We start from the raw sequence: 18,331 nt of genomic DNA on the forward strand, positions 1-18,331 counted from the left end.
GTTACTAAGAAAATAGCCCCAAACTGTAACATTATTGTATAGGCTTTAGTGTGATAAAATAGAATGAAAAGAAGAACCCCTCAAAATAATTTGAAATTATTGTTTTGTAGAATATGAAGAACTCAGGTGCATCATGTACATCCTGGTGAGATGCTTGAGCAAAAGGGATAGTTCTGAGATCAATTTTCCTGCAGGAGGTACTGGGGAGCTACTGAATGCTCAATGCTTGCTGAATGTGTAAGTGGATGTGACTTAATAGTTTCAGATCTCTGAGACCAGGAAGACGAGCAGCAGTGGCAGGTGGCAGCAGTGGGAAAGATGACTTTGGGTGATCAACAAAATAGGGATACACAGGAAACCACAAAGATATCTCCACATTCTGGTCACTTCGTTTCAAATATCCTGAGTGAAAATGAAAGCTGACAAGCCACGATTTAGAAGTTTCCTTCTAAAGAAAGCAAATATTTCAGCATCCTGTTTCTCAGGACTTAATATATGATTGAGAAAGGTTTTTTTTTTTGGGGGGGGGGGGGGCGGTCCCAGGTATTGAACTCAGGGGCACTTGGCCACTGAGCCATATCCCCAGCCCTATTTTGTATTTTATGTAGAGACAGGGTCTCCCTGAGTTGCTTAGCCCCTAACTTTCGCTGAGGCTGGCTTTGAACTTGCAATCCTCCTGCCTCAGTCTCCCAAGCCACTGGAATTATAGGCATGTGCCACTGTGCCTGGCTGAGACAGTATTTTTTTTTTAAAGTCCATAGGGAATTTCTAGAATTTCCAACAAAGTCTAGAAAGTGAAAGAATAGTTATATAGCACTAAACTGCAGCTATTTTACTGGGGCAGGCGGCACATGCCTGTAATCTGAGCGGTTTAGGAGGCTGAGACAAGAGGATCTTGAGTTCAAAGCTAGCCTCAGTAACCATGAGGCGCTAAGCAACTCAGTGAAACCCTGTCTCTAAATAAAATACAAAAGAGGACTGGGGATGTGGCTCAATGGTTCAGTGCCTCTGACTTCAATTTCCAGTACCAAAAAAGAAAAAAGAAAGAAAGAAAAAATTAATAAGTGCCTCCCGTGTGCTTAGAACTACCAGGGACATGTTGCCTTGAATGTGCACATTCCTTCCTTGCTGGAGGTACAGAACGAAGGAAGACCTTAATTAGGGAAGGCAGTCACACCCAGGTTTGAATCTTACCTCTGCCCCTTGCAAGCAGGTAGCCTTGGGCAAACTTCACCACATTCTCTGAGCCTCCACTTCTATAAAACAGGGTTTCCACTTAAGGAAACCCAGATGCCTCCAGGCTCTGACATGCAATATGGCAATATTCTGGGAGACAATTCTCTGCCATTAGAATCCCCAGGTTTTTACAATCTGCTTTGCTTAGCTGTTGTATTTTTTAATGCCAGCACTATCTGCATTAGGAATGCTTTCCTGGTTGTGTCCTGCCCTAGAGGGCTGCAGGCTTTGTAGGGTTCAAACCAACCACTGTCTTCACCACGGTATCCCCAACCTCCCCCACAGAGCTAGAAGCATGGGTGGAACTCAGGCTTTCTATATGGATTTACAAAGCAACAGGTACAGAGCAGGCTCCTTGCTGTGCACTTAAGCTGGGACTTTTGAATACCTCTCTGGCTCCGAGGAGGTTCTCTAAGACTATGGATCGCTCTCTGACGCTGGGGCAATCTGGAACCTCTGTGGTGTTAGTTGTCTCCAGGGGAGATGCTGATGCCAGCAAAGCCTCTGTGGTCCATGCATTGACGACTCTGCTACAGAGCACTGCTGGGACTTCACTTGGGGTGTTCCCACCGCCTCACCTGTTTATGTGTCACTTGGTCCCAAATCCGTTTGCTGAAAGGCCAGGTTTATGATGTCTACCTCCTGAGCACAGGAAGTGCTGGCTGCATTGGGCTGAAGTTGAAGGTACAGTTTTCATCTTGGAGGCAAGAGGGCACTAGGAACCAATGCATGGATTTTATCCCAGTCTTCTGCTTCCCACCAGAGTGTCCTTGAGCCAGTTACTTAATCCCTTAAATGAACGTTTATGATACACAGAAATTTCTGCTGAGGTCTGACCACGAGAAGCAGGCTGGACCCTCCAGGGAGGAGACGAAGATGGAATGGCAACTCAGTTACCACCTGGACGATACCAGGGGAGTGGATCTGTCCCTCCTTTACAGCTCCATGAAATTGGCTCTGCTTAGGGTCCCGTGGTCGGGGGGCCATGGGCCACTCTGCCTGCTTTGGAAGTCTCAGATGACCCAGTGTTTTATTTTTAGCTGTTTTTGTACAGAACCCAAAAGACCTTTGGACACTGGGCTCATCTCCAAGGTGAAGCAGGTAATAAACAGAAACAAATGTGCCACATCGTCCTCTGAAGAGTTCACTTGATGATTCAGGGATTCCTGGACCCCTCTTCAACTGTCAAGACATGACCCACTGGACCTCATCATTTATAAAGTGCTGGGGGTCTAGGCTCCTGTTGCCTGCCTGACACTATGTGACCTTGGACTAGTCCCTTCCCCTCTCTGACCCTCAGTTTGTTCATGCATAAAATAAGGGAACGGGTGGACCGGATGGTTTCTAAGGAATTTCACATTTCCTCCTGGATGCTAATGGTGGCCTTGGGTGTGGGACATGTAGCAATCTATGAAACCCAGCCTTCAAGAAGACCCTTGGCTCATTAGATTTCAGCATTTCCCTTAAAAGCACCATTTAGATACTGCAACCAACAATCACAGAGAACCTATGATATGTTCAGCTATCTCATTAATCACCTCTTTCTAACCAGCCCACAGGAAAATCATTAATTGAACCAACATTACAGAGGGCAGCATAACAATGACATATCCAGAATATGAGCTGTGAAGTCACCAATGCTTGGATTTTCATTCCAATCTTCTGCTTCCTACTGGAGGGTCCTTGAGCAAGTTACCTAATCCCTTCAAGCCTCAGTTTCCTCTTCCATAAAATGGACATGCTAATAGCTGCTGCCTCACATGGTTGTTCCACATGCCTGAGTGGCACAGGCATGTGAAACAGGATGAAATGCTCGATAAATAATTAACTATTTGGGGCAGGGGTTGAGGCTCAGTGGTAGAGCGCTCGCCTAGGGTGTGCGAGACCTGGGTCCCATCCTCAGCACCACATAAAAATAAATACATAAATAAAATAAAAGTATTGTGTCCAACTACAACTAAAACATTAAAAAACAATAATTAACTATTTACTGTGGATCATTGTCACTACTGCTACCGTTACCACTTCTACTGGAGATGAGAAAACGGAGGCTCAGGAAGATGTGTGTAGGGTGATCACTCAAAACAACACAAAGTTCCCACATCAATCAAAAGCCCAAGAGAGGCAAGGATAGGGTAGCTTTGTGGTCAGCGCTGAGGTGCAGAGTTGCCATACCACTATTTCCAGGCTGCTTAATGGCTCCTATCCTCTGGCTGTCCACCTACAGAGACGTCAACGACTTCCCCCACTGGGGAGGTGTGATGCACTCACATAGAAGGAAGACACCTAGCAGAATGCCAAGTGTGTAAAAGACAGGATGAATGGTTATTTCCTCGCCTTCCCCACAAGCCTCTTTGGAAATCTCCTAGACCAAAGCCTGCCTGCCTTTCTTGGAAACCCCAGTTCTCACACAGTAATTCTCCAACGCTTGGGCTCCGTCACCCAGCCAGGGGCCATGTGGCCCCACCATGATACTGAGCTTTCTCCTGAGGGTTGGGTGGAAACAGATTCTGCTGTGACCCAAGAGATGGAGGCCACATGCGGGCACAGCCAGTGTACCAAAACTTCATCCAGGAAGCCCTTCTCCTGACCACATAAAGTCCTGCAAGGCCCCACAGGCCTCCACATGGATTCCCAAGAAGTGGTGGCCGTGGAAGCCATGGTAACAATACCTCTTCCCTTCTCTAAGCCACCACAGGCACGTCCACGTGTTACCTGGGTGGGACTCCAGCTGTGCTGTACTTGATTTTGGAAACACGATGAATAATGCTAAGTGTGTGGTAGATACCTCAGAAACTACTTCTCTTGAATGAATATGTTTTATCTTTATACAACAAAAAATTTACAAGTCCCCATTTAATCCTTATCAACTATGAGTCACACACACTGCTAAGCACTCAATGGCACATCCTCGAAGTTGACTCTCACTCAGTGCGCTCTCTTGCCCACCTCGCTGCTTAGAAGGGGAAATGGAAACTTGGAGACTTGAACTGATGTGCCCCAGGTCACGGCGAGCGAGTGACAGACCTGGGGTTTGAGTGCTGACTGCAGACCCTGCTTCTTAACCCCTCCACTGGGTCCCCTCTTCTTTGGCCAGAAGAGGCAGCAAAGAGGGGAACGAGGAACAGCCTGGATGCAGACCGAAGTCAAATATTAATGTGACGATTTTATGTTTGGAAAAAGAGGCGAGTCCTTTTGCTTTTATGATACAAGCTAGAGAAAGCAAACAGGAGCAGAATCACCGTGGCTGAAGGGACATGCGTGTTCCCGTTCTACTTTCTGTGGTCCCCAGGCACCAGTATGACTAGGTTTAGTAAACCCTCCTTCTTCACATGCTGCTCTATGCTCCTAACCTCCCCACACAGGCCAGCCCACCTCTAATGTTCCAGTAGTTTCCCCTTTATCCTACCCACCCCTGTAGGAATGAAGCAGACCCATCTTTTGCATAAGGGCCCCAAGTGGTTAAGCTCCCATTTCCTTGAAGGCTTTATCTCCAGCCCCCTGCCCCAGCCAAATACTTAGAACCTGGCTTATGAGAAACATGTCAATCACAACCAGGAGGCCAAGGAGTGATGGGGGCTCACTCAGGCATACAGAATGCTTCATCTGTCTCTTTCCTGTGACGCAAGAAAGAGGAAACTAACAGCTCTGAGACTTAGCCACAGCATCAGGGGCAATAAGGAATGGTGGGGACTGTGGCCATCCAGAACATTCCCAGGAGGAAGAGGCTACTGGTCACTCACCCACGTGCTGCTGTGGGTATGCCAAGTCTGGTGTGGCCAAATCTTACTGTCCAAGGGATAAGAGGATCAGAATTTCTATGTGAAATCTCCTAATTTCTAAATGTTGGCATTTAATTCCCTGTGCCCTACCCTTTCTGTTTTTTTTGAAGTAAAATAGATAAGTGAGCTGGATTTGTCCAGGAAATTCACATTTCTAACCTCTGTATTGATCCTTATGGCACATGATATGCTCACTGGCCAAAGGTTTCTGTGCTTCCCTAGAGTTCTGGCTTCCCCTGTGGTTTAGGTAAGGCTGTGCCTTGGGTGCTGGCCACAGTCCTGTTACACGTGTAACTTCCAGGCCAATGTGGTTATGAGCTGGCCGCCTTCTTCCACTTCTCTTCCCCTAATCAGGTGGCAACCCTGAAGGCCACCTGGTTGGTGCATGTGGCACAGTGAGACTGCAAGATGGAAGCTGTTGCTCTTCCCTCCACAGACTGCAGGTGAGTGAGAAAGACAGTCTGTCAGTGGCGACGGCCGGCACCCCCTGCCCTGGTGCATGCCTGGAGCTGTGTCTTGATAAAAGAATCAATCCTAGCAGTTTAGCATTTCCCACTTTAACTCCACCTTATCTCATGTGGCTCTCAACTCAAAAAGGATCAGACATTTCACAGATGAGCAAACGGAAGCTCAGAAGGTAAAAAAGCACATCCTAGAGGTGCGCAGCAGATACGCAGTGGAGCTAACTCTGGGCTCCGGGGTGGACTTCCAGTCTAGTGCTCTTCCTGACACCCAACTTAAAAGTTGGTATTCACAATCAGAACCCTGTGGCATGTTCCGGGTCAACCGTGAGCTTACACAAGGACGGTTCACGCCTTCTACTGCCCGCGGTCGTTCAAGGTGAGAACTCTTACCTTTCCTGTCGACTTGGTCCCCTTCCAGATACAGAAGTAGCAGATGGTCCAGGCTGCCAGGAGACACAAGGCCAGCTCCCAGCGGAGGTTCCCAATGTGCTCGATCCCATCAGAGATGGCCAGGACCCGGCGCCTGCAGAGGGAAGGCAGAGAGTCATGGGGCTGAAGATGGCCCACTGCGGTCCACGTGCAGCAAAGCCAAGCCTGAAGGAAAGGGATGCACCCACCCCTGCCATTCGCCAAGCATCCTCTCTAAGCCAAACGCTGGGCTGGGCCTGGTTGTCTCAAAGAAATGAGAATTAGCCCCTGGCCTCTATGAATCCTCTCTCCTGGGGGCAAAAAGATGTGGCTCAGGGGGTTAGGGAAGACCAGAGCCACCTATCTTGAGGGTGCCTGGGAGACCGTGTTACCATCCACAACTTTCCATATTCCTAAGGGAAGACTGCATACCCCCATCCTGACAAACTCAAGGGTAACCACAGGACTTGCTTCAGGCAGGCGGCATGGTTCACCAGCCTCCCTTTCCCTTGTTATCATTATTGAAACATTGAAAAGTGTCAAGATACAGCCTCAAGAAGCCTGAGTCCCTGAAGAATAACCTGAGGTCTCATGCCATCCCAAGTCACAGATGAAATATGCAAGAATTAAACTTTGTTGTTTTAAGCTATGTTGCTCTCTGAGCACTGGTTACTGCAGCAAAAACCATCCCATCCTGACTGCTTCAGGGAGTTTGGAAATGTTCCTGACAGAAATGATGTGTGAAGCCCTTTTTGAAAGATGAGTGGAACTGAGCCAATGGAAAGAGGGAATAGATATTATTTTAGGTCAAGGAAATGGGCTGAGCTAAACTCAGAAGAAGGGGCGGGTGCACTTCGGGAACAGAGAGTTGAGCGTGCAGAGCGGGAGAGAGGAAATAGCAGGAAGGGTAAAAAGGGAAGGTATACCTGGAGCCTTTGATATCATGCCGTAGGTTAAGGGTATCGCAGAGGGCCCAGGCCACAAGACAGTGGGGACCTGGGTGTGCTGGGCGAATGTCTCCAGCCACAGCCTTTCCTTGGAGCCCATCAATTCTTCAGAGTCAACACAGGCCTGGCTCCCAGGTTTGTGTTTCTTTAAAGTCAAACGCGCCACGCTCCATATGGTGCAGAGCCATGGCACCAACACAACCCCCCCCCCCAAACTTGCTCCACGAACCCCATTCTGGCTGCCAAACCACCCCCCACCAGTCTGTGCCAGTCCAATGTCCTCTGAGAAAGGAGCTCCCATCCCACCAAGCATGAAAGCAGCCCTCAGTGTCCGTCTCCCTGGGAATCCGCTCCGGGCCTGATTCTGCATTAATTACTCAATGACACCAATTAGCACTGGTCGGCAGGCTTCCTCCAGCCCCAACCCCCACGGGAGAAATCAGGCAGGCCCCCAAACAAAATCAGACTGTGTGCAGAATCAGAGTTACTAGAAAGGAAACCAGATTTTTGGATCAGGAGAAGCGGGAACAGCCATTTCAATACACCTTTACTGAGCACCTAATATGTGCCAGGCACGCTATTAGATACTGAGGATTAAAGGTAAGCATGATACGACTTTGACACTCTTCTAGGAGAAGTTGGATAGAAAAGAAGCTCAAGCTACTACTTCTTCCAAGAAAGAAGCCACTCACTTATGGTAATGACCTTTACTTGATTTGCTTCTTTTGTGTTAGCTCTCCTGCTTGATTTGGTTTAAAAATGTTAGGCATTATTACAGAAGAGGATTTTAAGAGAATCCATATTATAACAGTATGATATCCCAGTATACGGTCCTTACATTGCTTGCCAGAAATACATTCTTGAGACCTACCCCAGACCCATGGAACCCCAATCTTCGCAGAATGGCTTCCAGTGAGCTACAAACCCAGTTTCTAAACCACAATGAGGTTTGAGCACCACAGAGGGAGATTTCCTGGTCATAAAGGAATGAGCTACAAATGCCATCCAAGTGTTTTTTTTTTTTTTTTTTTTTTTTTTAAGTAAAGGGAAATTGGGAAGGAAGCATCTATTTTCTTCCTCTTCTGGTTCAGTTGCATTTATCTTTCAAAGTGTGGCTCAATATCTTCCTCCAGGAAACCTTCCCACACCCCCTGAAGTAGTCAGGATAGGTTGGATTATGCTGCAGCAACAAGAGCTCCCAAACATCTCAATAGCATAAAACAACGAAGTCTATTTCTTGCTCATACTATAAGGATCCTTTGAGAAGTTACTGCAGGGATAGATTTTCTCCCTAGAAATAGACTCTTCTGAGATTCTTTAAGGAATTTGAGAATATCCACCAACTCTCTTGTCCCCAAATTAGGAGGCTCATAGCTGACATATACATACTGCTTTACATATAGTCACCCAAAGCAATCCCAGTGACAGCCCATCAGGTGGTGAGTGAGAAGGTATAACCAGAGTTAACAAGGAAACTGGGTCACGGCAGATGGTAATAACCTGGGTGTGCCCTGACTCTCTTGCTCCCGACTCAGAACTTTTCATGAAAGACATACTTACAGGGCCTCCATAGCTAGTAGGGGCACATGCACACATATTCATGCATTTTTTAAATATATAACTTTACTATTTTTTATGTGGTGCTGAGTATAGAACCCAGTGAGTGTCTCGCGTGTGCTAGGCAAGTGCTCTACCACTGAGCCACCACCCCGCCCCATCCGTGCATTCTTTGATCTACTTGTCTTTTGAACCGGAGACACGGATATTAAAACTGCATAGGGATGGAGTGAGACAGGATGGGCAGAGCTGCCAGGAGTGAGCTGGCTTCGGTCCCCTCTCTTCCGCATTCTGGATGCTACCAACTTTTGAGTCCTGCAGTCTGCCCTGGTGCCCTCTCATGTAACTGAACAACCTCGTTGTCAGAATGGGAAGCAGAGCGCTGAAAGCCATGGAGGATGAATTTACTGATACTGATTTTTCACCAGGAATGGACCTTCAGTTTCCAGAAAAAAAAAAAAAAAAAAAAAAAAGCGGGGCTCAGCAGCCAGTTCTCGGCCTGCAGGGTTGTTTTGAAACCCACAGGGCAGCCTTTGAGAGTGTGGGGGCTGGGACAATCAACTCTGAGACTTGGGGGAAGGCACAGCTCTTTCTGGGAAAGAGTTTTCTTAATGACCCTCCCTGATGAAGCACTGGGACAGAAGAGAGGTCTGAATAAGGAAGAATTCACTGCCAACATGCTGGCCAGCCAGGGCCCAGGAACGAACCTCCCAACAGCATTCGGGACGTAGGAAGTGCAGATGATGAGGTAGGCCTCTACAGAGGGATTCATGTATGCAAATAATATTTATTGCATATCTATTATATGCCAGGCATTACAACAGATTCTTCCTGAAGCACCTTTTTCAGGCCATAGCAACGGATTTCTGGAGATTTCCACCCAGATGCTAAAATCAGAGTTTGGAGGTATAGTGTCCAAGCACCTCCAGCCCTTGACACAAGCAGAGACACGCTGGGCTCAAATCCCAGCTCTGCATCTTGCCAGTTGCTCTATCTTAGGTAGGTGACATCACCTGTCTAGTCTTAGCTTCCTCCCTACCTGTAAAATGGGAATAAGGATGTCTACCTTCCATGGCTTTCCAAGCATACATGAATCTAACCCACCCCTATCCCTGAGACTGGTTCAAAAACCATTGCCATCTCAAGGATGGGAAAATGGGGTGCAGACTGGCTAAGGAACTCGACAGAAGTCACATCAGGAGCATGCAACAGGGCTTCAACTAGAGTCCAGGGGTTCTGGCTGCAGAGCCCACACTTTTTGCCCCCGGTTCCTCCTAACCCTGGAATCACTCACTGCCTTCCTCGTTCTTTATAGACTAAAGCTACAGTCCACGCACACCACAAAGCTATCTTATATGTCTCTGTGCGCCAGATAAAAGGAGTGTATAGCACCAGCCATTCATGTAGGTATTAATTTATTCAAGTAATTCTTATGAAAGTGCCATCAAGCACCCCAGGTACTGTGCCAAGCCCAGAGGTCCTGAAAGAGCTCAAGGCCTAATGGGAAAGGCAGAGAAGGAGCAGTCAGAGCATACAGCACGCAGAGGTGAGGGTGGTGAAGCCCGAGGCAAGGCAGGGGACCCTCTCTGAGGACTGAGGGCAGTATCAGAGTTTCGGGGGATGGGGCTGGGTCCTTCAAAGTAGGAGGAAAGCTAGCAAAGAAGGTGGGGGCACTTGGGGCAGAAAGGCCACCAAGGGCAAAAGCTGGGAAGCTGCAGAGAAAGCTCTGTGAGGCCAGGGAAGGGCAGGGTGTCTCTGGTCGGTGCAGCCAAGTGGTGGTGACAAGTGGGGCCAGGATGAGGTACAGTGTAGGCCTTGCTGAGGGGCTGGGGCTGCATCCTGAGGATGGAGGAAGCCTAGAAAGGTCTAAATAGGGATGAGACCCTACCAGATGTATGTTTCAGGAAACCCTCTTTGGCTGTAGCAGGAAGAATGGACAGGAAGGGTGAGACAGGGCAGGGGGCGTAGTGCAGAGGATTTTGCCTTCAGGCAATTAATGGGGAGGGTCTGGGTCCAGGGATGGGAAAGGTACTGGAGAGAAATGAATGAGTTTGAATGTGGTGGAGTAGAAAGTGACTGCCTGGCATGGTGGGTAGCGGAGAAAGAGGGCTGGGCTGGCACCAGGTTCCCACTGTGGATGCCTGGACAGATGAGGGGGGCGGGTCATCATCTGAGCAGGTGTGAGGCAGCAAACAGGGTGAAGGAGAAGGCAGTAAATGGCCAATTGTTAAGACAAAATGATTCTGAGGTGAGGGCGGGGCAGGGGGCACCACCAGGTCCATGCAACACCCAGAAGCTACCGGGTCTCTGGGTGCAAAACTTTGATGAGACAGGCAGGGAGGACATTCACACTTGAGGTCCTTAAGAGCTAAGGAAGGGGAGGAGACAGGTCCTGCACCTGAGTCCTCAGAATCCCGACATTCGAGGGTACAGAGAGGAATGGAGGAGCCCTTGAAGGAGGCCAAGAGTGAGTGGGCAGAGAGCCAGAGGGGTGACCATACGAGGGGTGTCCCCAGAGGCAAAGGGAGATGGAGTCTCCTGGGGTCAATCAGCTCAGTGCCAAATGCCCTGGTGCAGCCTAGGGTGAGACGGGAGAAGGGCCTGGTGGGGGAGACTGGGTGGGGGAGCAGATGGATGGGGGGACCCTAAGTGAGGTGGCTCTTTTTAGGAAGTTTAGCTCTGGCAGGAAACTGCAGGGGCCATGGGGTTCCCAGCCTGTCTTAGCCATGCTTGTTTTCGGGTTGGAGTGACCGGGATGGTACATGGGGAGGGAGAAGTTTCCAGAAGGGAATGAGGATGAGAGAGGAGGAAAGTGGGTAATGGCTTTAAGATGCGGCAGAGAAAGAATCCACAGGTGGAGGAGTTAGGGGTGGAGACATCCTTTCCACAGGGCTGGGAGGGAGGGAAGGAGCGGGAGGAAACCAAGAGGTGAACTAAAAGCAAACCGAATGCGTCTACATTAAGAAATGGAGGAAGGAACCAAACGGAAAAGAGCTGGCAGTGGAGGGTGCTATGGGAGAGGCTCCCGTCCCCCTTTGCTCTGTCCTCACAGCCACTAACTGATGCTAGGAGATCATCACAGTTGGCTCTGTCTCTGCAGGGCACTGGTTCCAGGAGCCCTGCAGATACCACGTCCACGACTGCTCGAGACCCTTATAAAGGATGGCACAGTATTCGCACGTAACCTGTGCACATCCTCCTGTGTACTTGAAGTCATTTCAAGATTACCGCCACTGCCCAAGAAGATACAAGCGATATGCAAATAGTTAATGCACTGTATTGTTTAGGCAATGCCAAGGGGAAATAAAAGGTCTGACAGGTATAATTTTTTCTAAATATTTTCAACCCATGCTTGGTTGAATCCTGGGGTTCAGAACCCATGGAGGGCCGACGACTGACCCCTTTTGTATATTGAGAAACTGAAGCCCAGGGAGGTGAAGCCAATTGCCTAGCTTGCCCGAGTCAGAATTTGCAACCAAGTTCTTTTCTGATGCCGACACACCTGCTTCCCTCCTGGTGTCTCACAGACACAGAGGGGCGGGCTCTGGGGAGAGGAAAACTGCCTCTCAGAGCAGCCAGGGCTGGTGTGACCAGAGACAGCCAAGCTGGAGAACAGCATGGGCCCCTCCCTCCAACTGGGAGCCTGGGAGAGGCCCTGCGGGAACAGCTCCCAGCCGGGGCCTGGGGAGGCCTCATCTTCATGCCCTGCACGGAGCCCACAAACAGATCACCTTTCTTTAACCTGCCATGGAGGAAAGTGCTGCCAGGGACGTAGAGACTGCCCTAAAAGCTGGCATGGAGGCGAAGCTATAAATAGCTTTGCTTGGTCTCCCAAAGCAACCAACGCACCAACAAAAAAAGGCCCATCACCAAAACAAGTGTGCTTTTCCTGCCCCTCGTGGGGAGGGGAAGCCGCCTTGGGGATTCTGCTCACAGTTTTCAGTGCAGAGAGAAGGGCAGTTCCCCCAGTTCTTCCCGTGCGTGGGGGCAGGGGGACTCCTATAATGTCTACAGCACAGGGCCCGAAACCAAGCTGGGGATGCAGATAGAGCGAGGCCCCTTCTCGGCATGAATTTTAGGGCTTGGCATCATGCATTCCTTGTGTGGACACTTACTGAGTGCCACCTATATGATGAGCACCCCTAAGGATCATAACTACAGGGGCAAATGAGCATGCTGCTCTGCCCTCGGGGAGATTATTATACATGGGTCACAAGACTCCATGGGCAGTGACAGCTGCCATGTCCCACCTGCCCGCTAGGGCCTAGCACACCAAGTGCAGAAGGTCATCTCACCTTCCTAGCATCTTCTGAGGGGAGGGCAACTCTTCTTTCTATTTTATGGATAAGAAAACTGTGGCTTAGGGAGAGGTGACATGTCCAGGAAGGCAGAGACAGAACAGGGAGCCATGTATATTGAATTCCAGTGACAGTTCAGAACCTCCACCTTATCTTGGGGGAGATGGACCAGAACTGTATCCTTGTGAATAGAGTCAGGACCTCTGGGATCCAAGGAGCAGAATTGAGAACCTAAATTGGCCTGAGGAGTCTGAAGTGACCTTTCCAATTTCTTCTATCCTTGCAGAAACCTGGGTGTGGTGACATATCCAGTGACTTGGGAGGCCGAGGCAAGAGGATAGTAAGTTTGAGGGAAGCCTCAGCAACTAAATGAAGCCCATAGCAACAGAGTGGGACCCTCAAAATAAAAAATAAACAGGGCTGGGGATGGAGCTCAGTGGTAAAGTGCCCCTGGGTTCAATCGCCAGTACCCACCCCCCCCTAAAAAAAAGAGAAAGAAAAGAAAAGAAACCTCCTCTTTGGCCACATAAGTCCCTATCAGTCCCCAGCACCTCTTCACTTTCCAGCATTCGATTTGCTGGTCCCTTAACAGGGAATGTCCTTCCTGGTTCTCCCAAGCCATCAAAATTCTATCCATCCCACAAGCACCTCACCAGGTGCTTCCTTGGTCCCCAGACATAGTATCAAGTCCATCCACAGGTGAAGTAGACTCTTGCCCATGCACCAGGCACTCCCAGGCCAGAGTTCAGTAAGCTTCCTCTATAAAGGACCAGACTGTACATACTTCAGGCTTTTCAGGCCACACAGTCCCTCTCTAACCATTCAGCTTTGTCACTGAAGAGTGAGGGCAGCCACCGGCAATTTGTAAAAGCAGAGGTGTGGCTCTCTTCCAATAAAACTTTATTTACAAAAAACACAGCAGCGGATGGGAATTGGAAGATAATTTGCTGACCCCTGACCTCGGCTAAAGATTCCTAAAGAACACCCATTCTCCCAGATGTCCTAGGTTCTCAGGTCACACTGGGATCTTATTTGAGAAAATACTGCACACTCCAGACTTCCTTTAGGGATTCTCGATACTTAGGAGAACACTAAAGGATCTCTGAGAAGTCCTGAAACAGACATCTGTATGGCTTCATCTAACCCAGTGTTTCCCAAATTTATTTAGAAGTGCTCCTCACTGGAATTCAGATTAAAACCATGATGAGATTGCCCCGTCACACCCACCGGGATGGCTATAATACAAAAGACAGACAATAATGATTGTGTGTGAGAATGTGGAGAAATGGAACCCTATTATATTGTTGGTAGAAATGTGAAACAGTTCTGCCACTTTGGAAAACAGTTTGGTAGTTTTGTAAAAAAGTTAAACATAAAAACCCAGCGATTCCACTAGATATATACCCAAGGAAGCAGAAAACACACATTTGACAAAAACTCATAAATGTTTATGACAACATTATTCCTAATAGCCCAAGGAGGGAGCCACCCAAATGTCCATCAACTGATGAATGGGTAAACAACATGACATATTCATGCAACGGAATTTTATCTAACTACAAAAAAGAATAAAGTACAGGTTGAGCATCCCTAATCTCAAATCCAAAATGCTCCAAAATCTGAATTTTTTGTGTGTGTTGACGTGACAACATGAGTAGAAAATTCCATACCTGCCTTCATGGGACAGATCACAATAAAAACCACAGACACACTGAAAGCATTGTCTAATTTCACATTATGTGTACAAGGTGTCTCTGAAACACAAATTAATTTTGTGCTTAGACTTGGGACCTATCCTTAAGATATCACACTATGCATATGCAAATATTCCATTATCTGCAACTGAAACACTTCTGGTCCCAGGCACTGCAGGTAAGGGGCAATCTGTACTGATCCATGTATGCCATAGGCTTCATGGATAAACCTTAGAACTATCATGCTTCATGATAGAATGCTGACCTTGGAGTGTGGTAGACAGATTGGTGATCAGATCCCACATGATAAATTCATGAAATTGATAATACCCTAAATTGAAAATGCACCGAATACACCTAAAACTCTTGGGCATCATGGTTGAGCAACATGGTACACTGTAGAGGGTCACTTGTTTCTCCTTGCGATCGTGGGGCTGGCTGGGAGCTGTGGCTGGCTGCTCTGCCCAGCACTGAGAAGGGATGTGACCGCATACTGCTATCCCGACAAAAGGTCCAAATTCAAGATCCAAAAACCCAGTCTACCAAATGCCTATCACTTTCATGCCAGCATAAAGTTAAAAATCTTAAGTTGATGCTCAACTTCAGGTCTGTCTATAGCTCTGCTGTTCTAACCAGGAGGAAGTGAAAGTTCAGGACTACTTCTTCAAGGTCCCATTAGGAGGTAGAGGAGTTAAACTGTCCCCAGCTAGAGTGATCCTTCCCTAGCCTGGATGTCTTCTACTACTCAGTGAGCAAGTGTGTGTGTGTGTGTGTGTGCGCGTGCATGCGCACACACACACACACACAATCTGTATAGTTTTATTAAAAATAATCTTAGCTGCTTGGGAGGCTGAAGCAGGAGGATCATGAGTTCAAGGTTGGCCTCAGCAACTTAGCAAGGTCCTAAGCAACTCAGTGACAGCCCGTCTTTAAATAAAATATTAAAAAGGGGTAGGGATGTGGCCCAGTGGTTAAGCACCCGTGGGTTCAATCCCAAGTACCCCCCCAAAAAAAATCCACATATATATATATATATATATATATGTATATATAATGAAAATGACACATTATAGCCATTTCTGAGTTCTTCTGTTCCTGGCCCTGAATTAAAGTCATCGATTCATTAATGCCTCCTGCCATCAGCTGGAGGGCTGCAGGGTACACACCACAAGCAAGCATTAATTTACCCCTTGTCCTCACAGCAGATTAGAGTCAGGATGGGTCTCACATTCAGCTCGGCTGGAAGCCACAGTATTCTTTCTAAAATGAGGTTCAAGTCATTGAACCTAAAGGAACACTTTGAAGCCTGAGGAAGACATGACCCAACAGCTGTGTTTGTTTCTGCCACCCACTGGGGCCTTCTGTGAAGCCTTCCTTCTTCCCTCTCTTCCTTTTTCTATCAAATATACTCCCCACCTGATAAAAAAATATCCTTCACAAGCTTCGATGCACTGGGCTGCGGTGAGGGGGCTGCAGAGAGTAGGCACATGCCAACCAAACTCTGTGCCTGTGGAAACACAGGCAGTTGAATGCATAGGTTGGAAGGGCATGCAACAGCAGAGACCCAGGTCGGGATCAGAGGCCAAGTGGAAGTCCTACTGGTGCTCTGGCTCACCATGAGAGGAGCTCTGGATGAGTCCCTTAACCTCTCAGATTCCCTGTGTGGGATGAGGATATGGACAGTGGTGTCATGTCATTCATCTCCTGGGCGGGTAGATTAAAGGAAGAAACATGCCCAGAGGGCTGTGTGCAAGGCCAGGGTACACAGTAGGTGCTTAATAACTAAATGGGACCTCTCTTCCCCCATTGCACCCATCAGGACCTAGAAGGAACCTCAGACAAAACTATCAGTTTAGAAAATTACTCCTTCCCATTACAGAGTGGGAGAAACCCAAGGTGAAAATGGCAATACCTGCCTTGCTGATGTCACAGGCAAAATACCCTAAAGATCAAGATAGTAGGGCTGGGGTTGTGGCTCAGCGGTAGAGTACTTGCCTAGCATGTGCGAGGCCCTGGGTTCGATCCTCAGCACCACATAAAAATAAATAGATAAAATAAAGATATTGTGTCCATCTACAACTAAAAAATAAATATATTTTTTTAAAATAACGATTAAGATAGTAGTAGTTGTGACGACTACTGCTGCCAAAACAATTATTCCTATTTTGCAGAGCAAGACAGTGAGGGGGATTTCAGCAACAAACCCAAGGTTAATAAGTGGAAAGGATGGAGCTGAAATCCTTGCTGTCTGTCCCCTAGGCCCAAGTCTCTAGGTCCCCACACCACAGTACTTGTATATAGCACTGCAACAACTGTGCATCCAGATTGCACCTCTCCCCTCAGCAGGGCTTGCAGTGGGGTGCTGAGATTGCATCATTCTCAGATGCATGAACCAGTCATTCCTGGAGCAGGGGCTCTGGGCCCAGGAACACCCCTGGTGCAGATGACTAAGGGGAGAGGGCTCCCTGTAGGGGCAAGAGAGAGACCTTGGGTCCCCCCTTGGGCCTCCATCTCTCTAGTTTCCTTGGCAGCGGAGGAGTGCTTCATGCTACTTGATGAATGGAAGGCTTGCTCTGGGCTTCTGGGATGGCCACCAGCGGAGGGTCCGGTGGACACAAGGAAGCTGGAATGCTGAACTTTGGCAACGATCCCCCCTCTTCAGCAGCTTGGAAACCGAAATCCTATTGTGTGTTTTTCTTCTTCTTTTACTTAAATATACTTTCCACATTTTCTTCCAAAAAACAAACAAACAAAAAAAGACAGAAATCACCTTTGCAATAAGGAAACCAAGGATCTGCTGGAGAAACCAGGTCTATGAAAGGGAGCTGGTACAAGAACTGAATTCGATTTCGGAACAAAGAATTTAAAGAGAGGAGAATGATCCTAAAGGTACAGGCAATGCCAACAGGAAGAGACTCTGAATTGTTAAAAGAATGATCTCTTAGGGGGTGGGGGGTGCAGAAATATAAGTTATTTATAATCTGTTACACAAATATATACCTTTAGGTATTAATTGCTTATGTCATTTTCTGTTTTTGCAGTTAAACAGTCAATGATTAGAATAAAATGGTCATGATCCTGCTGTGGTAACAAAGTGCAGATTTGGGTTTGCTTTGGTGAATGAATCTCCTGTTCTCTTGACGATATTCAGGGTCTCAAGTGCTTTACTGGTGGGGACAGAGAGCAAAAGGACCCCTTCTTAAAGGGAAGATGAGCTTCTCTGTGTTCAGGATTAGCACACACATCAAGAGGCAGGAGAAACTGGAGATGCCTAGGGGTTGTAGGAACCAAAGACGGGCTGGCATTGGGTTCTGGGTACACGAGCTGGGGGAACCCCTCAGTGCCTCCAAGACTGTGTTTAGTTAAGTGCAAATGGAGATTTCTTCTTCTGCCCACCTCACAGGGCTAGCTTAACATTTAAATGAGCCAATGTTAACAAAACTGATTTGATAAGTAAACAAATTACATAAAGATTAGTGGGTTAAAACCTGGGCTGTAAATGGGATTTGTCCCACAAACAGGAGGAATCATTATAATAAATGAAAGCTTATTCTGTAATTCCATAGGTCCTATATTTTTTTTCTAGTTGTAGATGGACAGCACACCTTTATTTTATTTGCTTATTTTTATTTGATACTGAGGATCAAACCCAGTGCCTCACGTGTGCTAGGCAAGCACTCTACCACTGAGCTAGGGCCCTAGCCCTCCTGTGATTTTTTTTTTATTATAAAATAATCATGTTCCTGGCTTTAGCTTTTAAAAATTCAAACACTACAAAACAGTACAATAAAAAAAAAAGCAAGACTCTTTCTCTTTCTTGCCATCTCCTCCCTTATCCCCAGGTCCTACTCTTTGGTAATCTGTGAAGAATATCTGGTGCATCCTTCCAGAGATGTCCCATGGGCGTAAAGGCATACATGTATATTTTTATGCATCCCTAAACTG

At 47.6% G+C, this 18,331-nt stretch overlaps 1 protein-coding gene across 1 annotated transcript in view; it reads right to left on the reverse strand.

Moving 5' to 3' along the window:
• Positions 1-18,331, reverse strand: part of Slc6a11 (solute carrier family 6 member 11) — a 128,623-nt gene that overhangs the window by 93,296 nt on the left and 16,996 nt on the right. Inside the window, exon 5 of the mRNA XM_046425574.2 lies at positions 5,873-6,005. Coding sequence (XP_046281530.1) covers positions 5,873-6,005 — 133 coding nt within the window. The remainder of the gene's footprint in view (positions 1-5,872; positions 6,006-18,331) is intronic.

This window comes from Marmota monax, unplaced genomic scaffold (assembly GCF_021218885.2).
Source record: "Marmota monax isolate L192 unplaced genomic scaffold, Marmota_monax_Labrador192_F-V1.1 WCK01_AAM20220418_F8-fsc00028, whole genome shotgun sequence".
Taxonomy (NCBI): Eukaryota; Metazoa; Chordata; class Mammalia; order Rodentia; family Sciuridae; genus Marmota; species Marmota monax.